Source organism: Calidris pugnax, unplaced genomic scaffold, assembly GCF_001431845.1.
Source record: "Calidris pugnax isolate Ruff unplaced genomic scaffold, ASM143184v1 scaffold72, whole genome shotgun sequence".
NCBI lineage: Eukaryota > Metazoa > Chordata > Aves > Charadriiformes > Scolopacidae > Calidris > Calidris pugnax.
Window position 1 is genome coordinate 1,326,558 of NW_015090808.1, and position 25,626 is coordinate 1,352,183.

General features: G+C 45.0%; 1 protein-coding gene across 1 annotated transcript; it reads left to right on the forward strand.

The window, feature by feature from the left end:
• The first annotated feature begins 403 nt into the window (after nt 1–403).
• G3BP2 (GTPase activating protein (SH3 domain) binding protein 2) lies at nt 404–25,626 on the forward strand. Its single transcript, XM_014938361.1, has 12 exons — nt 404–416; nt 6,428–6,546; nt 10,375–10,456; nt 11,308–11,481; nt 12,354–12,444; nt 13,410–13,512; nt 14,289–14,469; nt 15,442–15,540; nt 19,601–19,703; nt 23,034–23,162; nt 23,543–23,661; nt 24,260–25,626. Exons 2-12 carry the CDS (start codon nt 6,452–6,454, stop codon nt 24,530–24,532), a joined length of 1,449 nt encoding a protein of 482 aa, XP_014793847.1. The 5' UTR covers nt 404–416; nt 6,428–6,451; the 3' UTR covers nt 24,533–25,626.

Consider the following 25,626-nt stretch of genomic DNA (forward strand, 5'->3'; position numbering starts at 1 on the left):
GCCGCCGCGCTCGCACTGCGGGACCCGCCGTGGCCCCGCGTCCGCCGCCCGGCGAGCCCCGCTCTGCCCGCACGGGCCGGGACTGCGGCGGCTGCGGCCTCTCTCCCGGCTCTGCGGACCTCGCCTCGCCACCCGGGCCGCGCCGTGCTCGCACCTAACATGGCTGAAGTTGCCGCCAGCACCTTTTATTCCGCAGATCCCGGTTCCTCCAGTGGATCTCCTCCCGGCTCCGCGCGTTCCGCACCCGGCTGGGCTCGGGCCTTGGCTCCCCTGAGGCAGAGGTCATTGCCGCTCCCCCGGGGGCACAGGAGCATCCCCACCGCCGGGCTTTTAAATCCCTTGGTTAATTGGGTGACCCTGGAGCTTGAGCTTTGCATCAGCCTCCGCTACGTGAAAGAACTCACACGGTAGAGAATGTGAGATTATTGTTTGATTTCAACCAGAAAGACTTAGTCACGTAGGTTTTGTGATTGTGGCCTTCCATGTAGGTCTGGCAATTCCCAAACCCTTTATATGTTCTAGGCATTTCAAGTTCAGGGTGCAAGTGTTCTGCTTTGCTACAGAAGGAAGTATAAAGATACTCAAGGTATTTTTTTATCCATTGGGAAATAGGGTAAGTTATTTTGTTCCTTGCACAGTTCTTGTGCAGGTAGCCTACTTACACACAGCCTGAGTGTTGATCTGTGGTGGGATGGAAGAGCATGAGGGGCAAGATATCCTTTCTTAGTGAGCATTTCTTTTTTGCATGGAGCACTCTCTGCTTTCTCAGGTATCTCAAGGCTTTTATTTTTTTTTTTTTTTCATTTCTCTTATGGACACTTTTAGCTGGGGAGCAGTAGCAGAATAAAGAGCAGGGATCAACTTACAAGAAATGATGCCATCCTGCTCCGTGACGTCCTTCATGTGAGGTCGTAGGAGCAAGCACTGGTGTGTATACCCACTCCTGAAAGCAGTGTAGCGGGGTTGGCATGGCTCTGAGTGGGTGTAGGGCTTGTCAACCTGCATCTGAGCCACTGTCAAACTGGTATTGCTTTAGCTTCTGGAGTTAATTTATCATTAAGGATGCATTCTGTGTTTATTGTGATTGTAAGTATGCCCACAGGGCCGTACCTGCCCTAGGAAAGCCTTTTCATTCTTAAGGATTCCTTCCTGTTGGGGACTCTGGTAGCTTGGGTGTAAGAGCCAGATCTTTGTTTACCGTTGTAATGTTGTAATTGGCAGATGTGGGCTCACTGTGTGGAATTATGATCTATATTGTATGATTTTTTCATTAGCAGAATGAAATGGTTTTTGTGATAACTTAAGACAGAACGAGCTGACCAGTAATCGTCTGGGATCCTTATGAATAAAATGTTTTCCTTGTTGGAACTGAGGTTTAAAATCATACATCTAGTCTCAGACTTAAATAACATTTTACAGTGCTGAAAATATGCTGAGGAAACACACGGTGTTGAATTTGAGTCTTCCTTCTTACTGTAGCAGTTGTGACACTGGATGTCATTTCTTTTGAGAATATTTGATAAATGAAGAACTGCGTTGCAAGTCAAGGAACATGTGAGAAGATGAATATGCCACACTAATGGGTATATCTGATGAGGTACCAGAAGAAAGGCGCTGAACCTGGCGTTGGGTGGTGACAGGGAGAGAGACAGATGCAGTGGCTTCCCCAGAACGGGTGGTGCCATTGGCTGCAGTCACTATTGTTACTGCTATTCGGGTGAGCTCTTCTGGAGGGTGCAGCTTCACTGCCCAGAAGATGGTCTCCTATGGTAGTCATGTGCCTAAAATACAGGGTGCTATTAAGCTCCTCTCAAAAAAAAAAAAAACAACCAAAGCAAAACACCTGCTAAAAAACCCAAAGCCAGCCCTTCAGGAGAGCTTGATTTGAAAGAACTGCATGCTGTGCCTTGGGGCTCAGCCAGGTCGGATTGTAGTGGATTAGGTAAAGGAGATCATAAAGTAAAGGGATTCTGGTGGATTATTCAGGTTTGCTGGCGTTACTGCAGAGGGAGGATGCTCTGAGCGCGTACCTCGCAGAGCACGGCAGCGAAGGTGCTTTCAGTACGGAACTGCCTTGTTTGGGACTTTCGATCGCTCTTTCAGTATGTTTTCATTTCAGACACTGCTGATTTACCTTCACCATGGTGTCCCCACCAGCCAGAGCAGGGCTGTGTCAGACGCCCTGCCTTGTGCCAGCTGGACTCTCGGTGGCCATTGGGCTTTTTAGCTTTATTCAAGGTGTGGCTGCACACACTGTGTGGCAGTAGTGGCATCTCAGAGTCACTCTGCTGGATCACAGTATCAGGCACACACTTTAAGGCATCATTTACTTGTCTGCAGTAGGAAGTGCAATTTAAAAGTGATAATCTGGATTTAGGAGAAACTGTCTGAAATGGTGAAAGCTTCTCACCCCTTCCCTTCCGTTTTCCCTCAGCTCCTGTGATGGAAAGTGGAACAGTGTCCCTCGTGGCTTTGCTTTGTGTCCTCGCTGTGAGGGGAATGTCTTTCTGATTCACAAGAGCATTTTGCCAAATTTTACTTTCAGTTTAAGTGGTATATTCAGATCTGATCAGTGGCTTGCATGCAGGTTGCAGACTTCTGGATTTAAGAACAAGCCAGGCTGTTGCAGTTTTATGTAAAAATAGAGCTTGATGCCTGTGTACCTTTAGTCGTGGACAAATTGTTCAGAGAAGGAAATTTGCTTGTCAATAAAACAAGATATTTTACTTGCATATAGTTTTTAGTAAAACAAATGATGAGGCCTGCATCTCCCTCCCAAACCTCAAACGTTTGTCTTCATGGAGGTTACCTTCCAGTTCAGATGACACTTTCTTGAGCTCCCTTCAGAACTGGATCCGGCTTTTTCTTGTTGAAGTAGAATTGGTGAGGCATCCAGGCAGCGTCACTGGTGTTGGTCTGTCTTGAAACAGGATGGAGGTGGCTTTGAGCTACCTCTTTGGGTACAACCCAAGGCTTTGTGCCAGAGTTGATTCTCTGGATCTCTCGGTGTGAGCATGTCCACCACCGTTCTGTAGCTCAGTCATCGCCTCCGGTTAACTTCATGCCTTGCCACAGATAACTAGTCACACTTTTTTTTTTTTTTTTTTATAGGATTAGGGGAATAATAATGAGAAAGCTTACAGATATTTTAGGGAAAAAAGTCTTCTCTAATGCGAGAGCTGCTTATCAGGCAGGATGTGTGCCAGTGGACGTTTTGACTACTCACTGCGTGGTGGCCTTCAGCACTTCTTTAGAGACAAATCACTGCTGCCACCGGTGCAGACTGATGGGTGATAGTTTGGTGGCTTGGTTTGTTGGCTTTTTTTTCAGTTAGCTGAAGAAGTGATAGGTATAAAGATGATTACAGGCTGAATGAATTTGCACGCAATTAATTCAGTGTGGACTTGAGAAATCATTGTAGCAGTTGTTTCCAAGTACTTCAGCACAGCTGCCCTAATGTGAGCTACATCTCAGCCTTTTAGCCCTTAACAATTTCATCTCATTCCAAAGGCCAACTTCTTGCTTTAATTGTCACAACTGGCATGTGTTATCCCAGGCCATTAGAAGGTGCTTTTGCAGAGCCAAGCAAAGTCAGTAATTTTGTACCTGAACCTAGCAGAATGGAGTTGGGGAAGTTACATGAATGCTACTATTTATTTCAGCACTACTCTGCAGCTGCATTTGGGGTTGTTCTTCGGAGGAAAATACCCTTTCTGCTTTTGTTCATTTGCTTATCTTTGCATGCAAATAACAAATAATTCCTTCCTTTGCTAACTCTCCTATTGTTTTTGTGAAAGAAGTGGAGGTGGAAATAACTCAAGATATGAACTCGGTTGTTCTGTTCGAGGTAACAGTGACAAGCTGGTCCCGTCCCGCTGTAGGCTGAAGTTGTTGTTGTTAGCAACTTGAATCGTGCTAACTGAAGGTGCAAGAAGTATTGCACTGGTGTGTGTGCATGTTCCTGCAGTTCTGGAGTCGGGTCCCTCAGTCGGGACCCTCTGGGTCCCTTGGCTGTGAGCCTTGTCTGGGAAGAAAGGGGTTCTGCCTTTGAGGGGTCCTCCAGCTCGGCAAGTCTGTTAGGAAATGTGTCTTCCTGGGAGCACAGGAACTGGAGGTGCTGAACGGGGTGGAAATTAAATTTTGTCAATTGTTTTGTCAGCTTGATGTAGGCAGCATTACCTGTGCATGGGCAACAGGTGCACTGTAAGAAAATAGTAGATAAATTTATTTGATTTCTGGTGTTTACCATCTCGGTTTCAGTATTTTGTTTCTTGCTGGTACACACCCAAGTGCCTCCAGCAATAAGTACTCATTAAGACACTTTCCCAAGGCTCAGGCTGACCTAAGAATGTGGCTTGTTTTATTCAAGTGAGAAGAGTTCTCAGATTCTCCTGTCTTAGCTGCTCTTCCTTGACTCTTGAGTTTGTACTGATTAAAACTGGAAAAATAGCTTTTCTAGAGGGGGAGGGGAGGGCTTTCCATTAGTGCCTGGTGAAACATGGAGATGCTGTTCTTTGTAAATTTGGACTCTTTAGTTGTTGATGTCAATGTCTTGGGTTTTGGCTTATATTTCACTGGTGCCTTTACCTCCAAACCCCTGGAGCCTCCTAAGACTCAGGTCCTTGACTTTAAGGAGATGCTATACTAATTGGGACACATGGAGATTGTAATCTTTTTAAAACCTGGTTTCATGGCACCCATGTTGATAGCAAGGAGTACCTGCATTTTTATTTTACTGCCTTTTAATGGCTTGGAGACCTGAACAGTTCATTAAGCTTCTGCTACCCCTATTGAGATCTCTAAAGAGATAATAAAAGGAAATAATACCGAGACAGGTGAAGAATTGTGCTGAGGCATCCTGTAAAATACTGTGATTCTGGGGTGTAGATCAGTGGTGCTGTCACTTGAGATATGGGCAGAGGTGGATGGTACTCGTCTCTTTGAGTGTGTAAACCAACTCCTGTTTCATGTCCTTAGGGAGGGACTGGCCGTGTGTGATCAGTGTGTGCTCACCTTGCCCAGATTTTTCTGAAAGGTTTTGTTGGCCTTTCCTGAAATAGCACAGCTTCCAGTGAAGGAAAGATCTAGTGTGATACAGATCTATGCAGTCTAATGACTTGTCACAGGCTATTATGTTTTGTACCCAGAGGCATTTTCAGTGTTCCTTGTGGTACGCCAGCAATTTGTTAACATATGTACTTTGCTTATTGCTGTATTCATAAGCGTGTGTGCTGGCTATGATCTGCTTTTCAATAGGTTCTTTTAAAAAAATGTGATGAGGCTCCATGCTTGTGTATCTCACAAGTGCTTATGGTGAACATCATATCACCAATTCTGTTTTCATCATCTGCTTGTGGGACAGGGGAACAAGAAAAAGAGTCGTCTCACCTGTAGAAACTGAGGTCTTTGTCCTTTTACGGTTGGTTTCTAAGAAAAATTCCCCCGTGCATCCCATTGCTGTAGTATGAGTCACGTCAGGGAGATCCCCAGGTTGCTCAGATTCTGTTTCTTGGGAGATTCCTGCTTTGAACAGGGCTCAAGCCTCTGATGTCCCTTAGTGTTCTTGATGTTTGGGGTTGGGTCTGGTCATCAAAATGGCTTCCCCTGCGGCTTCCCATGGGACACAACTAATTCTGTGTTTCACAGTCTCAGAAGGTGATAATAAAAATGTTGGATAATCCTAAAATAAGTTTTCTGATTTCTTATCTCCCAAGTTCAAAACCTGTATTTTGAGTTTTGCCTGCTGCCTTGCCTACCTCTTTGTTTTTTGAGAGAGAAGGTAAATGAACCTTTTTTGGGAACTGGAGGGAATCTCATGATTGCAGACACTGGTGTTCATTAAGTGAGTTCACCTTCCTTCGACTCCCTGGTGGGAGGGTGTGGATCCATACCTCTCCAAGGTGCAGCATGATAAAATGACAGCCCACAGCCACAAATTGCAAATGCATGTTCTGTTTACATGTTAGCAAATCACATGTTATTCAGAACCTGCTTTAATGAGCAACTTATTAGAAACTGGTCACACTTTGTGCCTGGGGTTGAACCGGGTAACCCCCAGAAGTCCTTTCCAATCTAAATTATTCTATGACAAATGTGAAATGCCATTAGCTTGGGGGAGTAGCACCTGAAGCTTCGCTCATCTCTGAGGCATAACAGTTTCCCTTCCCAGTCTTTAGGGCACGCCAATCCAGCCCACATAATAGCTTCACAACATTGGTGTTGATCAAAGTAACACATGGATTGACTGAAAGCTTTTTATGTACTCGAAATGGAGAAGGGTGTCCTGAACTGGTGGAGTAGTTCTGTGTGAATTAAGTTCCCATTCATGTAACTGTTTCAATTCTAATATAATTACACTCATCCTTCTGTGGGAAAGTTGTGATATGTAGGGCTGTCTTCAAACTAACGTGAGTCTTTTTAATTGCAGCATCTGACACTGAGTACCAAAGAAATGGTGATGGAGAAGCCAAGTCCCCTGCTCGTAGGGCGGGAGTTCGTGCGACAGTACTACACTCTGCTAAATAAAGCTCCTGACTTCTTGCACAGGTAACGCTCTCCCACACGAAGGGACTCATGCTTTTGAACAAAAGGTTGTACTGTTCGTTATAAATCAGATAAGCATTCATTTCTGAGTATGGGAGGAAATGGATCTGGCTGACTTTTAGGCTCTCAGAAAACTATTTCATCTTACTGAAAACTCCTCAGGCTCTAGAAGCAAATCTGATCATGTAGCTGTATGGCATGTCATCGAGGTATTTCCTGTGTGGAACAGGGATAAAACGGTGATGTGGATGTATTCCAGAAATAGTTCTCTGAAAAGACAGAAAAGGAGAGAAAATGGCAGAGGAAGCACTTGCATTTAGTACCTAAGATAAGCATGCTATTTAATTCAGGATACCATATTTTGCGTTGCCTCTGAGAAGTTTTTATCCAGGTTGTGATTGGGGATTTAAATGTGTCATGGCCTGGACAAGGTAGGTGGAAAATACAGTAGATTCTTTTTCAGCTGTGTCCACTATTTAAGTGGTACTCTGAATGTGTTTCTTCCTTCTTTTTTGTGTTTTTTTTTTCCCCTGCTTTTTTTTCTTTTTCTGTTTTTTATTGACTCCATAAAACTTGTCACTTAAGATTTTGTGTTTCCACGTTTGCACGTAGAGCAGCATGGACTTGGAATAAATAAACGTGAAAGTAGCTTTGCCAGTATATAAAAAAAATAAAAGCAATCACTGCTTGGGCTGGTCTTATCTCAGGACTTGACATAAGGTTGATGGTGAAAAATTGGACTGTTTGAGCACAAATTAGAGCTCTCAGTTGCTTACTTGAGAATTCAGTCTTTTGAATAATGCTGCTTTTCATCTATAGCTTTGAGGTAGGGAAAACAAATGGTATCATTTTTACTAAATCACTGATCTGCTGTGGACCTATGTTGTTCTCTGTGTTTAAATCTATTTTTAAGGTGTCTAAGCAGTCTATCCCAGGCTTTCCTAATCTATGTTTTAACAATCTAACAGAAGTCGAAAGCAGCATTTTTAGCAATTGCAGAATTGTTCCTCGCTTCCAAAACTTCAACAAATGAGTCAGATGAGATCAACTGGACAAGTAAGTCCATGTGAGGTGACAGCTCTCTCTGACCCAAGAGCCGCGGTCCTTGGGTACATGTCATGCTGAGGTGTTCTCCCTGGGTGGCCTGGGAAAGGACCCCTTCCTGCAGAGGCACCTCTTGGGCATTTCTGGCAGCTGTCAGCTTCTTGTCAACATCCATAACTATCCCCTGCCTGTAAAGGTCAGGCAGCTCTGCTGCTTCACAGAGACTTCAAAGGGTGCGACTGTGCCAGTGTTTGAAGGCACCAGTTAGGTTGTGAGCAAATGGGAGTCTTGGTATTGGAACAGCAGGGTTATTTTTGAATGATAAGAAAAGCCCGAGTTAGTAAGAGAAGTTTCCTGTGAAGTGTGCTGTCATTTTGCTCTGAAATGCAGAAATTGCTTGCATAAACAAAGAGTCGGAGAAGAGTTTATAAGGGATGATTAGGCTGTGCCTCACAGCTTAGTACCAACAGCAGAGGGAGAATTATAGCAGTTCTACAGTGAGATTGCCTTTTCCTTTTGTAACATTTATTTTCTATGGCAGCTAAATTGTACATTGGGGTAAATCACCCATGCCTCAAACTTGGTGTTGAAAATAGTCTTTGATTTTGCTTGTCAGAGCGTTTACCTGTCATGATAGTGACTGTAACCGTGGCAGGATTCGGAAGGGGGGTGTGTGTTTTGATTTAAGAAGCAAAATGCTGTTGGTGTATTTTCCCTCCCTCCCTGCTCAGTCAGAGGAGAGCAGCCAGCTCTTCCAGGCTTCCCATCAGATGGCAACATGACTTCCATTGGCTCAATGTTAGCACACACCACGGGAGCATTAGGGCACCAGTGGACTACATTTGGGATGTAGACTGATGTTTCCTGATAGGGGTGATAGGAGATTGGCAGAAGTGCCCATGTGAGGAAAAATGGTGCCTGCAGAGACATTTAGCCTGTTGAAGACAACTTTAGTGCTTTAGAGGAGCAGCTAGATACTACTCTCACCCCTCTAAATTGCAAGCTTTCCAAATTATGCTGTATGGCTGGTACATTGAGTGGGATTGGGGAATTGTCCATAGGGTATGCCTTCTTGAGGAAATTTTTCTTCCTTTTTAAAGTGGACTGGCTGTTGATAACCCTGCATTTAATGTGTCTCCTGGAACGGCCCTGCTGAGGTCAGGGGAGCTGGGAGGATACAAGATACACTCCCCTGGTACAGGTGATACTCTGTGCTCACAGATGTTCTCTGTTCACTTTAGAGTTGGCATGTGTCACTCACAACAGCATCTGTGAAATTTCTCTTACATACCTCTGCACAGAAGTGTCCTAGAGGTTTTGATCTGGTTTGGTTGAATTGTAGCCGATTCTTGAGCTGCTGGTGTGAAATGTCTTCTAGCCAGCTTTAGTCTCTGCCACTGCTGTCCCTTTTGGGGGCTGCTGAGGTGGCTACTTTTTTCTAGTCAGACTCGGATCTGGAGGGCATTTGCCTTTCTGGTCTTTGTCCCCACCTTGTTTATGAGTGATGCTCTTCTGAGCATCTCTTTCTCTTGCTGTTAGTCTGAACAGCAGCTTGCTTGCTGCCACAGAAAGATATTGGTTTTCATGGCTTCCTGGTGCTTGACGTTTGCCTTCCTCCAGCAGTAAGGGAGTTTGGACAGCAAGTGTTAAAGGTATTGGTTTATCCTACTGAAAGCTTGAGAAGAGCACAGAGTATCCTGTCACTAGTCATTATCCAGAGCTTATCCAGGGGTTAGAGGTAAGCAGAGATCAGTTTGCTCTCTGAATGGGTGGTACTCAGTGTAGTTGCCCTTGAGATGAATTTGTGTGGCTCTACTCGCCCCTTAACAGAAAATCTGCAATTCCATGTAACTGGGAACTTAATGTGTACGCCTTTCCTGGTCTGCAGTTCCCACTTGTTAGGTTGTCTGCCTCTCAAAGAGTTTGAACAGTTCCTTAAAAGTGAGTTACAACTCTTGGATCCCCTGTGAAAGCACTTAGTAAGATCTGCTGACTGTCAGAGGGCTTTCTTTGGCATTTGAGCATGAAGAGATGGTTCTTTCTGCTTGTGCACTGCTTCCACTGAACTTTGGTTTTTCCTTGCTGCTAGGAACTGCTGGACCATGCCCAAAAACATCGTTACCCAGTTGGTACCAAAGAAAACAATCTAATATTTCCTGGAGTTTTTAATGGACATAGTCATGGGAGTTAAAATCTTGGGTTGGTATTTTCAGTAGAAATAGTAGAGGAAAGTAGAACCGGAAAGAGTTTGTAGGTCTAGTAGGATCTTAGGGTTTTGGTTTTTCGGAGTGGTCAAGAGATTTCTGCTGTTGACAAGACCAAAACCACAGTTGACCCTTTCTTGACTCAGCTTCTGGACTGGACTTAAAAAGCTCATGTTTTTTATATGTAATGTAAGTATACTTGCTTCCAATATTCTTATATTTCAGAGATCTTTTGCACCTTCATTCCAGTTTCCAGTTTTGAGCCTACAACAGTCGTAAATTCTGGTTTGGATTTTTACTGCCAGCTTATAGAGCACGTGACAAATGCTTGAAGGAAGCAAGTGGAAGGTTGAGGTTGATTTAGGAGCTTGCTATGTATCTTGGGCAAACTGGAATACTCAATAATAAGCTTGTTTGTTCCTGTATTCTTGGAGTCTGGGAAGTGGAAAATATACCTTGACTTTCTGTTTGTGCTGAAATTCCTGGTGCATTGAGTTCTTCAACTTTTGGTTAAAATACTTGTTGGGTTTGGTTCTGTTTTTTCATGGCTCTGACCTTTACGTTTACATCTCTTCACTGTCAGGTTTTATGGAAGGAATTCTTCTTACGTCCATGGAGGACTGGATGCCAGTGGGAAGCCGCAAGAAGCAGTGTATGGTCAAGCTGTGCGTATCAAAATTGGTCCTGTAGTCCTCATTAATAGTCAGAATTTACTGTATAAATCAGTCTTTTTCTTTACCAACTACTTTGACTTTTTTATCTGGTAAATAACGTATTGTGGTACTGCCTCCTGCTCGGAGACAGATAGGAATTTGTTGGCTTGAATTTTTTTATTTGATTGTTGCTGCTTTTACTGGGAGTTGTGTTTGATACATCAGCTTTGCATCCGGACTGCAGAAAATATTTCGCTTTTGACAAAGCAAAGTCCAGGAAACACAAGTTTTCGTTTTGGTTGTAGCTCTTTATCAGAATAATGTCTGTCACCCCAGGGGCATCTCTTCATGTGGCTGCATCTTTGAGCAATGTAGCTTTTAGCCCAGGGCAGGTGTGGTTTCTTCCCCTTTCACCAGCAGAACTTGGTTTGATAGCACAAAAATCTTGGCAGTGCAGATGTTACCCAGTCCTGTGATGTTTGGGTACTTTGTGGATGTGTAGAGGGTTGGATTTTTTTGTTTGAGGGGGGTAATGCTTGGGGTTTTTTTTTAAAACACAAGGTAAACCCTGCCCCTCTCACAGGCACTTTAAAAAAATAGGTCATATGTTGTAACACAGCTCGAAAAATTGGATAGCAAGTTGATTGCTATTTGACTACTGTGAGAAGTACTAGAATCCTGGAGGAAAACTTCAGAATAAAAGCTAGATGAGCTCAGGCAGGCTGTTCTCGGTGAAAGACACTGGTTGTTCCTGTATTTGCCTTTTGAGCTTCAGTGGGGTGGGTTTTGGGGTTAGTTCAGACTTGGGTATTTCAAAGGTGTGAAGCTCTGTACGAATCTCAGTGTAACTCCTTTATTTCCAGGAGATACACAAGAAGGTGATGTCGTTGCAATTCAGCGAGTGCCACACCAAGATCCGTCACGTGGATGCTCACGCCACCCTGAGCGATGGGGTGGTTGTGCAAGTGATGGGAGAGCTGTCCAACAACGGGCAGCCGATGAGGAAGTTCATGCAGACCTTTGTGCTTGCTCCAGAAGTAAGTATACATGAGACTCTCTTTAGCTTCAAATAACAGTGATGGAAACCTGACTTGTAGCTACAATTTGTCCTACTGGGGTAAAAGATGTGATGTGGCTTTTAGAGCTGCGCCCGGGGGCTATCACCAAGTGTGTCACAGTATGTGAGTGCAGAAAAACGAGTGTATTGGGCCCGTCATGAGCTGGTTGATGTTCTTCAAGTATTGCAGCAGTAATCCAAACCAAACCAGAGCTTGCGTTTGGGAGCTGCCACTGACACAAATAAATAAAAAAAATGTTGAGCTCTGCAGTTCCAAGTCCTTAGTGTAGTTCTGTGCTTTCTTCAAGTCTGCTGGCAAATGTGAGCATGGCTGATGCTGCACAAGTTACTGCTCAGGTGTAGCTCTTAGTGAGAGCAGAGCTGTGTAAGGGTAAAGGGTGTCTCGTGTCCTTTCTACTTGTTTCCCCCAACTTCATCACAAACTATGGTGTGGTTGATGATTAATGTTTTAGAGTCGTGTTGAATTTCTTTGTTGTTTCCCTATGCAGTGGTCTAGGCATACAGTCACCCTGTCAAAGTTCATTCTATTTTTTAAAATAAAGCTTTTGTAATAGGGAAAATTCAAATTCCATGGTGAAACTGAGGCACTTTATTTTAGTTAGGACCTATGATTGCCATGACTTTTTTCTGCTTGAAACTTTTTCAGTTGGGCAGAAGTTACTGTGCAAGTGTTTGCTTAGAGAAGAGGTACCGCTTGGAAAATAGCTTAATGAAATGGTGCTATTGCAAAATGTTGCTCTGTACCCCAAAGCTTATATCTGATCCATCCTTCTTGTTGACTGCTTAATATCTCGTATATGCAAAAAAAAAATGCACGTTGCTCTTCTACAGGGTTCTGTTCCGAACAAGTTCTATGTCCATAATGATATCTTCAGGTATGAAGATGAAGTATTTGGGGATTCAGAAGGAGAACTTGATGAAGGTGAGAAGAACTGTACATTTGAGTTTGTCTTGTTCCCCTAGGATGTGTGCAGAGCTTTCAGAAGTGTCTAGAGGGGATGGAGAGACAGGAACCGTATTGCATTCTCATGGAACAGAGTAACTGGGGAGGGGTGAGGCAGGGAGCGTACGTTTTGTTGCTGGAATTATCTGCTGGTCCAAAACATTCTGTAAAATGAAGATCCTGTAGTAGTACCTTACTCCTTGAAGGGCTGAGCTGGCTCAGTGTAGGTGAGGCTTGGCAGAGGATGGAAATAATGGGCAGAAGTGCTTTTGCTGCTGCTAGTTGCATCAGGTAGGTTTGATTTCTCTGGTCAGTCAAATTTTTAGGAAAAGTGATTTGAAGAAAAAGAATCTAATTGGCTTTTCAAATGTAACATGTAGTTTACTTTGACATCATCATCACATTGAATAATTCATTTCTATTCAGGGGCTGAACTTGACCTGGGTGGGTTTTTCCCCTCTATTCGCTGAGGCAAAGCAAATCAGAGCAAATCATACCTCTAGGATGTATGTACATGTGTTCACTGGGTAATGTCTGGAATTTTTTTCAACTCAGTTCTGTGGAACAAAGCATCTTAGGCAATCATCCATGTATTTGAGGTTAATCTTCTTAGTTTTAGGTACTGAGATTTATGAGCTAATAATGCAATCTTTCTCTTTTACTGCCACCATATGAAAAGCATCTGCTGCTTGAAAAGTCCCTCGGACTCTCTTCCCAGAACTTTCTGGCAGCAATATGTCTCTGGTTTCTCCCTTTGTGAAAATAGTAAGCAACAAAGCCTCTCGAATGAGTGGGAGGGTATTCTGCCTTTTCTTGCAGCTGATTTTGCCTTATTTTGTTGATAAAGCTTTATTTTGATTACTACTCGTTTAATATGCTTTTATTTTAATGCGGCTTGTGTATGCTTGCAGAGATATTTAAGGAAGGTTTTCTTTTTGTATCAGAGTCTGAGGAAGAGGTGGAAGAGGAGCAGGAGGAAAGACAACCATCACCTGAACCTGTGCAAGAGAATGCAAGCAGTACTTACTATGAAAACCATCCTGTAACGTAAGAAGCCCGTTTTATTATATAAAGTTGCTTTTTTAATAAAAACAACAAAATTCCTTTGGCTTTGGATTCTGGACATGATTTAACAGGTAGTTTAGGAAACTACACTTAACTTAATATGGATCTGTGTTATGTGAACATTGTCTTATTTTGAAACCTTCCTTCTTGGAGGGAGAAAGGAAGGGACAGTCTTTCTTACATTATTGTCACTTCTGGTTTCAAATGTGGGGTGAAAAGGTACCAACCATGTTTACGTACACACTTAATGGAGTGAAGACCCTCAGATCCCTTACATTGCAAACGCACAGAGGAAGTTGTATGTGATAATCAGTAATTGAAACTTATGACTCCTTTGGAAAGAAACTTGTATGGCAGTTGTTTAAATACACTGCAGGTTTCATTACAAAATTGGCTTCATTTATGTGTATAAGCCTAATCTTGCATCGGTCTCTCACTGTGCTTCTATTCTGTTAGGAGCAGCAGGTCCTGAGTTTAACACCGGTTCCTTAAAGGGTTTATACGTCTGTGGGATTTTCAGATTCTCTGCAGAGAATTGTAAAACATATCTTTGCTTCAGCAGAAGTAAAATCTGGCTTTGTGTGCAACTTCAGGGTATGGCTGAACTTCTCACTGTGTTCTGTATGTAGGTACCATATGGTACCAACTGGCAACAGAATGATCTTGTCAATACCAGCCGTTACCATGATGTAGCTTATAGAAAGTCATAGAATACAAAGCAATTAATAAGCTGCATAAACTGCATTTGATTATTGTAGCAATGGGATAGAGGAGGCACTAGAGGAATCGTCTCATGAGCCTGAGCCGGAATTGGAATCTGAAACCAAAACCGAGGAGCTGAAAGCTGAAGTAGAAGAAAAGACCCTTGAGGAGCTGGAGGAGAAGTCTCCATCTCCACCTCCTGTAGAACCTGTTTCACTACCGCAAGAACCACCAAAGGTTAGTTAAAAGTCATATCTGTGCTTCTAGGTGCAGATGGAAAACCAGAAGATTCAGTTTTGAACTTAGCCTTTTTGAGCGGCCAAACTGGTGCCTCTCTTCAGAGTTACGGTGTATGAACAGCTAGACTTGAACTTGTGAAAATGCAAAGTTTCACTCACTAAAAAAGGAAAGAATGTTATTTTTAAGTGCCGCTCAAGTCACATATCGTAAATTTAATGCTCTGCTTATAAAGTGTGTGTGTGTGGTTTCATGCATGTGTAAACCTTTTTAAATGTGGAGTTAACGTATGTTGAGAAAACACCTCGAACTACCACCAGCAAAAATCTCCTACAATGGGAACCACTGCTCTTCCTCAAAAAAAAGACCGTAATGCATTGACACTTGCAAAATTGCTGGCAGTATAGGTCCACAGTCAGCGTGGGGGCAGTGACTGTCTCCCTTAGAGGCAGGATGCCTGGCCAAAAACCAGCCTGCACACCCGGCATCATCTGGTCTGGTTCCAGTCAGGTAGTTTGAGAGAGATGGGAGGAACCGGTGGAAGCTGGAGAGGGGCCATTTTCTAGCTCCGGTGTGTCTCCCCTATTTTTATTTTTTCAGTCCTTTTTCTCTTTTTCATTTTTACTTCTAATTTCTGGCATCCACTTTCTTTCTTTGTGCAGAAGACACTCCACACCAGAGTGTGTTCAGTCCTAGGTTTGGTTACCGCACGGAAAGCAGTGCTCTGGGGGTGCTGGGGGAGCTGGGCTCACTCCAGTGTGACACTGGGCACAGCACACACTCGCTCCACGCCGTGGAGTCCACGGAGGGCTAGGACTGCAAATCCTCCTGTATCTTTCTTATAATGCTTGCACGAAAGTTATTTATTAGTCAGATACGAACCGAAAGTGTATTTTCAGCAGGCGAGTTTCCCTGTAGGAATGTCAGTGGTTTGCCATGATTAGTAGCCTAGGTTTGTTGCATTTCCTGCAGGCTTTCTCTTGGGCTTCAGTGACCAGTAAAAACCTGCCTCCTAGTGGTACTGTTTCTTCCTCTGGAATTCCACCCCATGTTAAAGCACCAGTCTCACAGGTAACCCATCTGTGAACACCTTGGATTGTCTCATTACTTCTGCAAACTGCTTCCGTTTTTAAATTAACCGATCGATTTATTTGACTTGATTTGCACAAATTAATTGTGTCTTAAATGTTAATGCGCTCACCTTCTTGTTGCAAGCGAAGGCACGTACACGTTACAGGTGTAACTTTGGGTGATGGTGACGTTAAAATCTGTTCGTGTGGAAACAGAAAATCACTACTGAAATTTTTTTGACCTATCTTAATGGGATATGGTTTGGTTTACAAGGGGTGGGGGGAGAAAAACCAAGCAAAAAACCAACTCCTCACAAAAAGGTAGTTTTCTAAAGCATGTGTGAAAGGGGTATTTCATTGGTGGAAGTGTCCTAGCAGTAAAAACTGCCAGCACCGTTTCTGAGAAGGTGCAAGATTGCCTTGTAAGGCTAATATCTACAGAATTCTGCTGGATTTCATTATCCACTTATAATTGACTTGTCACAGAACCCTGTACCAACTTATGACTGTGTGAGGAATGGAAGGATTCACGTGTCCTTGCCAGGACAACACTGTCTTCCCATTCCTCAGCTGACTGGGTGAGGAGGGGAGAGAGGAAAGCAAGTTTGACCAGGTGATAGCTCACGTCCTGCACATGCCAAGCTGGTGTGAGACAGTCTGAGACACAATTCAGCTGCCTCCGTCTGTACAAAACCCCTCCAAATACAAAATGTGTGCTTTAACCTCCTCTGCTGACGCTGTACCGAAGCGCTGTGTGTCGGGGTAGCTCATGTCTGACTTCTTTAAAAGGCTGCGATTTTCAGTAGAGCCTCTGGGTTACTGCAGCCACTGGGGCTGCACTGGTTTCTTCTCCGTTTTTTACTGGCAGAGAGGAACCTGTCTAGCATTGCTGTTCAGCCAAACGCATGTTAAAAAAGAAAACAGAAAAAAACCCAAAACAACCCATCAAAAAACCACCACCTTGTATGGTGTTGCTTCTGGTGTGACAGGGCTGTCAGGGAAATCAGATACTGGCTGTGTAATGGGCTGGGAAGCTTGTCCGTCTTCATCAGCTTCAACAGGGCTTTGAGCACCGAGGTATATGCCATTTGAGCAGGAAAACTGTGGGTTTCTAGTACAGAATAGATTTGCCTTATGTGAAACCAGCATTGGGTTTGATTTATTTGCTGTAGAGCAGGTGGATTTTTGTAATATGACTGCAAAAATCTTCTTAAATTACGTGTACAAGAGAGTAGAGTAGAGCTTATAGATGTCCTCTTACACTCTTCCATGTCGCTCTGCAGCTTGTCGTGCTTTCTGCCTTTTAGATTACTTTTGCTGTGATTTCACGTTTAAGTAATTCTGTGGGGAAGTTTGTGAACAATACTGGAGTGGCAAGACCTTCAACTCCCAGCTCTTCTGGAGGCAGAGTTAGTTAGTCCTGAGCTCCTTCTCTTGCACACTTTCACACCTGGTGTACAGGAAGCTGGTAGAAAAGACACCTGAATGATTTCCACCAGGGGTTGCAGATCCCGTTCTCTTGGATGCGTTAATCCCAGCCGCTGTGCCTGGGAAGGAGGGCAGTAGATTGCAGTAGTGGGTGGCTCCTTTGGGAGGCTGGTCTCCCCAGCATCAGGATGTTACACAGCAGCTGTAACTGCCCTTCTCCTGCCTTTCTCTGCATCACTTCAGTTTTCCCCCCCTCTTCTCACATTAAAGATACAGCCTCTGTAGTGTGATCTCAGAGCCCCTCAGGGGACCGCTCACGTGCTGTTTGGGATATAAACCAGTTCAGTTCCTATTTATTTACAGCTGTGGAGTTAGACAGGTCAGCATTTCTTGCTCTTTTTCTTCTTGTGGGTGATGAGAAATCAGCCTGCCTACACTGATAAACTGGCAATATACCGGCTTCATGTGAAGTGTGGTTAGTTGTTTGTTTGCGTGGTTCGGTTCTTTGCATGCACGTGTTTTGATTTTGGCAGGCATCTCGCTCTAGAGACACTTTTAAGCCTTGTTAAGATCTCAAAAATAGAATTGTACCAGCCTTTGGAGCCACCTCTTCTCTTGCACTTTCTGTCCCATCCTCCTCTGTTTCAGAGGGCTGTTCAGTGCCAAAGCTGGTGAGGTTTTGCTGTCGTTGCCAGTAGCATTGCTGTAGCAGAAAGAGGTCCCTTTCACTCCCCATGTGAGCTCCTGAAGAGAAGAGACAATGTCACCTTTTCCTTAATTGTTCTCAAAGCTCCCTTAGGCTCGGGTTTGTGGCATACTTGGTTCCTGGGCTGAGTGCTCCTTTAGTCATTTTCTGTTGAAATCCTTTTTCTGTGCCTTTCAGTCCACTTTGTGGGCTCTCTGTGAAATGAGAGTTGCAATTAGCCGCTGCTTGGGCTGTAAATGGCAGCCCTTAGTAGGCATCTTGTGATGCTGCTGGTAATTGCAGTGTTTTGGGGAGCACAATTTGCACAAGTGCTTTCCTCTTGAGGCAGCCCAGAGAGCACTGAGGCAGTCTGCTCTGCAAAACGGGATGGGGCTGATTAGGAAGCAGCTAATGAGATTAGCTGTTTGTTGTTTGGGTGCACAGGGAGTATTTGTGTGACAGAGGAGAAGTTCTGTGAAATGCAAGGGAAGCCAGTAAAAGTTAACTGGGACACTGTGACTCGGGATTTAAGAGAAGGACACCAGTGACTTGGCAGGTGTTTGCTAGGGTTGAGACAGTTGTAGGTACCTAAGAAATGGGGGTCTCAGTGTATTGAGTTTTGCTTTTGAGGTGTAATCTGTAATGCAGTGACAATGTATGAGTAAACATGGCAGGGGAGCTGCGGTCACCCGTGAGGAAGTAGGATGAAAAGGGATTGAACAGGAAGGCTCATTTTTCTAGCTTATTCTTGGAATTGAATAAACGGCCCTGGAAATGCTGGAAGGACAAGCTAATGCCTAGCTGGGTAGAGCACAAGAGGTAGGAGGGCTGAAACATGTATTTGGTGCATAACACCTGGATGTTTTGTGTAAAACACAGTCTTTTTACCCCTGAGAGGTATTCTCTGGGTGGAACTGTCAGTTGTCTTGAGTCCTCAAAGGAAAATAAGGGAGGTGTTTAACATAAACTACTTCTCCGCAGCAGCCCAGGCCTATAGCCGTTGTCCTTGTGTTTAATCTTCCTCAGAAGCCAGTGTTCCTCTCTACACTCCTAAGGATCATTTTGTCTAAGATAAGAACCCCACACAGCAGCAGCTGCTGGAATGTTGTACAGAAAATGGAATGTAAAAAATGCTGGAAATCGCTGCAGTAACCAACAGGCTGCATAGAAATATTTTTTTATTATTATGTCTCTTTTCTCAAATTCTCTTTAAAAGCATTTTTTGCTTGCAAAAAAATGGAATAGATGTTCTAGTCTCTAAAAATAGGAAGGGTGTACTTTGAGCATCGTGGTCTTGACATCAGGAAGGCTGCAGAATATCCTCAGTGGGTAGTCTGTAGAAATTGTCGTTTCAGGTGGCTTTATTGTATCAGAAATGCTTACAATGCTTCTGAGGGCTTTTGTTTTGTTCTCCTCTCCTTTTCTTCTAAGTTTCCTTATAGTTGTTCTGCACTCGAGGAAAAGAATCCCTCAGGGACTCAGACAGAAGAGGTCATTTGCCCATCTCTTTGTGTCCATCTCAGAGTGCCTCCTAACCCGTGAAGTTTGAGCTTGGCGTGAGGAAGCTTTGTTTGATCTACGTGGGGTTTTCAGTCAGGCTGAGGAATTCTGGAGTAATGGAGTATTGGGGTCTCGATGCCTGGTCAAACATGGAAAATTCACTTTAGCCATGTTTTGGGGAGACGCTCTGATTGAGGGGTGTTTGCTTTGCACCTTGGAGCAGAGATACTGAACGCTGCAGTCCTGGATTGGTACAGAGGGATTTATAGGGGTGAAAAACAAGTATTCCCAAACACATTGCCATGGATGTGTACCTTCTGGAGTTCGTTTTGTGCATGCCACTTATCTGTGTCTCGTGTTGTGGGGCTTTTTGGTTTGGTGAGTTTTGGTTGTTGGTGGTTTTTTACTGGGCCGGTGTTCAATAATCCATGTTCTCCTCCTGTTTTAGCCAAGAGTTGAAACTAAACCTGAAGCTCAGTCTCAGCCTCCTCGTGTACGTGAGCAGCGTCCCAGGGAAAGACCAGGTTTTCCACCCCGAGGACCTCGACCAGGTAACGTGGATCATCAGCTTGTGTGTCTGCTTGGGACTCATTAATGAGAGGTACCTGTGTTGTCTTTGGCTGATGGTGACCTGTCTGTCCCTACTGCCTTCACCTAGAAACGGGGGAATATGATTTGCAGTCCAAGCTGGTGGTGAGCTGTTGCAAGGAACGGGCATTATTTCCAAGCATCTGTTTTGTTGAAATGTTTTTTCATAGTCAGGCCACTCGCTTTTGTGCTTGAGTACTTTTCACATGGCTTGGTGCAGTTCTGAAAAGTGGGTATGGAAATCTCAATGTTTTTTTCCATGTCCTCTAATTTTGCTGAACTGTGGGACCAAGAGCTCATAAATGCCTGTTGTTGCTCTTTCTTTTGGAAGAAATCCTTCCCAACATGTCAGCATCAGTCAGTTAATAATTTTATACATATTTTTCCATCTTGTGTAATTGTCTAAGATACCGTTCTTGGTTTGGCTGCCTCCTGTTGGTCCCAGTTTATGAGCAGCCAGCTCCCTGCCTTTTCTCACTGGTACAGAGCATCCAGACCTGCAGGATGGTCTGGGCAGAAACCACGCACATTGCTCAGCTGTCCCCAGGAGTGGTGCTGGGAGGTGAAAGCCTCCGGAGTGGGATCCACCAGTCCAGCCCAGTCACCTGGCAAACCTCCACGTGGTGCTGGGCAAAGGCTGGCTGGTCACAGGGGGGGGTTACGGGGTGCTCATCAGGCTGTTGTTTTCCCCGAGTGTGGAAATAAGTCACGAGTTCTAAGGGGTGGTATTTGTGATTGTCCTGGAGGGGTGGTGTAAGGCTAGCATGTTCTCCTCCCGTTTTAGCCAAGAGTTGAAACTAAACCTGAAGCTCAGTCTCAGCCTCCTCGTGTACGTGAGCAGCGTCCCAGGGAAAGACCAGGTTTTCCACCCCGAGGACCTCGACCAGGTAACGTGGATCATCAGCTTGTGTGTCTGCTTGGGACTCATTAATGAGAGGTACCTGTGTTGTCTTTGGCTGATGGTGACCTGTCTGTCCCTACTGCCTTCACCTAGAAACGGGGGAATATGATTTGCAGTCCAAGCTGGTGGTGAGCTGTTGCAAGGAACGGGCATTATTTCCAAGCATCTGTTTTGTTGAAATGTTTTTTAATAGTCAGGCCACTCGCTTTTGTGCTTGAGTACTTTTCACATGGCTTGGTGCAGTTCTGAAAAGCGGGTATGGAAATCTCAATGGTTTTTTCCATGTCCTCTAATTTTGCTGAACCGTGGGAGTGAGAGCTCATAAATGCCCGTTGTTGCTCTTGCTTTTGGAAGAAATCCTTCCCAACGTGTCAGCATCAGTCAGTTAATAATTTCATACATATTTTTCCATCTTGTGTAATTGTCTAAGATACCGTTCTTGGTTTGGCTGCCTCCTGTTGGTCCCAGTTTATGAGCAGCCAGCTCCCTGCCTTTTCTCACTGGTACAGAGCATCCAGACCTGCAGGATGGTCTGGGCAGAAACCACGCACATTGCTCAGCTGTCCCCAGGAGTGGTGCTGGGAGGTGAAAGCCTCCGGAGTGGGATCCACCAGTCCAGCCCAGTCACCTGGCAAACCTCCACGTGGTGCTGGGCAAAGGCTGGCTGGTCACAGGGGGGGGTTACGGGGTGCTCATCAGGCTGTTGTTTTCCCCGAGTGTGGAAATAAGTCACGAGTTCTAAGGGGTGGTATTTGTGATTGTCCTGGAGGGGTGGTGTAAGGCTGGCAGAGCACTGCCAACAGAACGGGTGAAGTCTCACAGAACCAGCTCCAGCTAAAACTGGCTCTGAGGAGGGTGTTCAGTGCCTCCGGAGTGGGATCCACCAGTCCAGCCCAGTCACCTGGCAAACCTCCACGTGGTGCTGGGCAAAGGCTGGCTGGTCACAGGGGGGGGTTACGGGGTGCTCATCAGGCTGTTGTTTTCCCCGAGTGTGGAAATAAGTCACGAGTTCTAAGGGGTGGTATTTGTGATTGTCCTGGAGGGGTGGTGTAAGGCTGGCAGAGCACTGCCAACAGAACGGGTGAAGTCTCACAGAACCAGCTCCAGCTAAAACTGGCTCTGAGGAGGGTGTTCAGTAAGTTCATGCCAAGCTGTGGTACCAATTGGGCTTAAAAGTGCTCTTGGCTTTGGTCACTGCAAGTGCATCTTCGCTTGGGGACAACACTGACACTGAAAGGATTTAAGGCACCGAGAAAGAGCCATGACATGTGTTACCCGTTAACGTTTCTGGGTTTGTTAACATGACATCTGCAGCAGAAGCAAGAGCAGCAGCTTGTGGCTAAATACAGTTGCAGATCTGCATTTCTGCTACCTTGAATGTAACACAAGTCACACAGGAAATGTGTGACAGAGCTGGTCTGACACTGGGGGTAGCACAGGCAGGGGAGGAAAAGTTGAAATTTCACTTGACCAAATGGTAGAGCTGCAGCCCCATGGTGTTATTTTCAGAGGAGGTCAGGGAGACTTTATCTGCTTAATGAAACCTTCCAAACGAGCTAGGAAGCTGGCTGTGAATGGGGAGAGAAAGGGGTACATACCTACACTGTAATACTAGGGGTACAAAAGGGGTAACAGTGTGCTGCTGTCACACTGTGAGGCAGGTGGTGTTTTGGTAGGGAGATACCGGGAAGGATTTCATCAGGCAAGCTGCTGAGTGGGCTTTGGTTGAGCTGGAGAGAATGTGAGCAACTCTCACTAGTATTTGGGACAAAAAGGTGTAAGAGGAAAGCTAGGAGAGGTGATTGGCCAACACTCTTTTTAATCTGAGTGCCAAAGTATACTCTTGTTGTGCTGAGGAACTGATGAAAAGGTGACTTAAACCCAAATCTTTTTAAAAGTATGTTTTAATGGGTAGTGAGCTCCTCTTCAGTGTAAGGATTTGAGATAAAACAACCACCTGTTAAACAAACGTGCCCGGTATGCCAGATGTCTTAGGTAACACCGATTTATTTACCCTAAGCAGGGAAACCAGACAAAAATGCTTTGTGGTATTACCACAAAATTGTCAGCACTATGTAAAGAGGAGGATAGTGTCCTCCCCACGGTGTCACCTGCTCGGGAGCTGAAGGTACCGAAATGTTAGGAGTGAAGGTGCTTGGTGCTGTTTGTAGATGTCTTCATCTGACTCCACACACATCTTCTAACCTGGGTGGCTCTGCCTTTCTCTCTCGACGACAGGGCGAGGGGACATGGAACAGAACGAGTCGGATAATCGTCGAATAATTCGCTATCCTGACAGCCACCAGCTCTTCGTTGGGAACTTGCCGCACGATATCGATGAGAGTGTCTTCTAACCTGGGTGGCTCTGCCTCCCTCTTTCTCTCGACGACAGGGCGAGGGGACATGGAACAGAACGAGTCGGATAATCGTCGAATAATTCGCTATCCTGACAGCCACCAGCTCTTCGTTGGGAACTTGCCGCACGATATCGATGAGAGTGAGCTGAAAGAGTTCTTCATGAGTAAGTAGCTGTTTCAGCTGCAGAGACTAAGAAGAAAAACCGTGTTGAAAAGTCACGTAGCGTTCACTTAGGGCCAACAGAACGAGTCGGATAATCGTCGAATAATTCGCTATCCTGACAGCCACCAGCTCTTCGTTGGGAACTTGCCGCACGATATCGATGAGAGTGAGCTGAAAGAGTTCTTCATGAGTAAGTAGCCATTTCAGCTGCGGGGACTGAGAAGAAAAACCGTGTTGAAAAGTCACGTAGTGTTCACTTAGGGCCAGGCAGGGGAACTTTCACACGATGTAACACTCCAGGTGGTGTCTGGAACAAGCAGGGGGTGGCAGAGCTGGCCCTGTGGTGTTTGATAACGTGGCTTTTCCCTTGTGTTTCCCCAGGCTTCGGAAACGTGGTAGAACTTCGCATAAATACTAAAGGAGTGGGAGGAAAACTGCCTAATTTTGGTTTCGTGGTATTTGACGATTCTGAGCCGGTCCAGCGAATTTTAGTTGCAAAAGTAAGTATTGGGATTGGATGCCTTAAACCCCGAGTAGCGTGGGCCAGCCCAGTTTGCCTTGCTGTTGTTTCTAGCGTTCATTCATAAACAACAGTGTAAGAAAAGCCTGGTTTTGGCACAGCCATTCTGTCAGGAGCATTCTGTAGCCTACGAAAGCTGTGCCAGTGTTCTCAAACCACGTCACACCAAATTCAGGTGTTTTACCTCTGCACGTGGAGCTTAATGCTTGCTCATAGAGATCCTTTTAAGCAGAAAGTTGAGTGCGTAACCATTTGAAGGGCATGGCCTGGATCTCTGCATTCTGCATCCTGGGGCTGAGAAACGGGAGCAAGGTTATAGCCAGCAGTGAAGAGGCTAAAGACAGCCCTGCCCTTGCTGGAGAAACACATTTTAGTTCCTTGCATGCCAAATGAATTTAAAAATGCTGTTCCAGAGACCGTAGCCCTCTGGGGTAAGGCTGTGTGCTGTGGGGAGCCCTCAGCAGCCCCTGTTTGTCCTTGGCTGAGGCGTGCAGCGCCGCCGTGTTTTCATGTGCCTTGTGTGAACACACTCTGTGAGCCGGTGACTAACGTGTGCCTTGAAACCTTTTCCCTGTAAGCCCATAATGTTCCGGGGCGAGGTGCGCTTGAACGTGGAAGAGAAAAAAACAAGAGCCGCTCGTGAGAGAGAGACGCGGGGCGGAGGCGACGACCGTAGGGATATCCGTCGCAATGAGAGAGGCCCCGGGGGTCCCCGCGGCATCGTGGGCGGTGGCATGATGCGGGACCGCGACGGAAGAGGACCCCCTCCCAGAGGTGGCATGGCACAGAAACTGGGCTCCGGACGGGGAACCGGGCAGATGGAAGGCCGTTTCACTGGACAACGTCGCTGAGATCTCCACTGTGGGCAGACAGTCTTGGCAGTGGTACATTATCCATCGTGTTTGCATTCTTGTTAATTTTTTTTTTTGGCTTTGGAATGTGACACAGCCCTTCTGATCATTTCTTTGATGTGAAAGCATCCTTTGGTTTCCAGTTTAAATTGAGGTGGACGTTCTTTCCCCAGTTTCACAACAGGAGTCACACTGTTAATTTATAAATGTAGACTTGGAGAATTGAGGACTGAAAAAAAAAAAAAAAAAAGAGAGAGAAAAGAAAAGAAAACCAGACCGGTTACCTATCTGCAACAAAAGTGAACTAAAGGACATGCCCAATAGAATTCAGGTCCTTTCAGTCAAAAACCCTCTGCTGCACATTTTGTGTGAGTGTTACTGTTTCTGCCTATTACTGTGGGAAACACAAATAGTGCAATTTGTGCAATTGGAGAAGCTTGCCTTTTCTGTTGTTCCTTCTTAGAACACTTGGCTCCAGACAAACTCGTGTTTACGCACTCATCAGAATGCACTAATGGGTACTCTGAACTCATTTCTATTGACATCTGCAGGAGGCATCGGAGGAAAAAAACCCTTCATCCTCTTACTCAGACAGAATAGCTTGTGAAACGATGCGGGCATCTGATCTGCTTGCTGTGACCAACACCTGTACACACCCAAACCTTACTGAGACTACGAGTTAATTCCAGAAGGAATCCATTTAGCTGTAACCTGAACAGGACCCAGAGTTTCAAAGTCGTAGCCCTGAGTACGCAACCAGTTTGATAGCTCACGCCAGGTTTTTCTACCCGCCCCTCTTCAGTGCAGGGATGGCTGCTCCACACACTCCTCCTCCCCCTGCCCCCTCGGAAACGCATTGTACAGTGGAATTTGTCTTGACTGTATTTGAGTTCTCTGGTAATGTAATAAGCATGATGGTGCCTTCTATGAATACATCATTCCAGTCTCGCTGGTGATTTTGTACAGTATAGTGTATGAATTACTGTGCTGCAAAGCCGGTCGGCTGCAAAGCATTTAAAGGAAATCATTGAAAAATTGTATTAAAAAAAGAAATTGCAGTATCTTTCAATCAGTAAACGTTGCTCAAACGATCA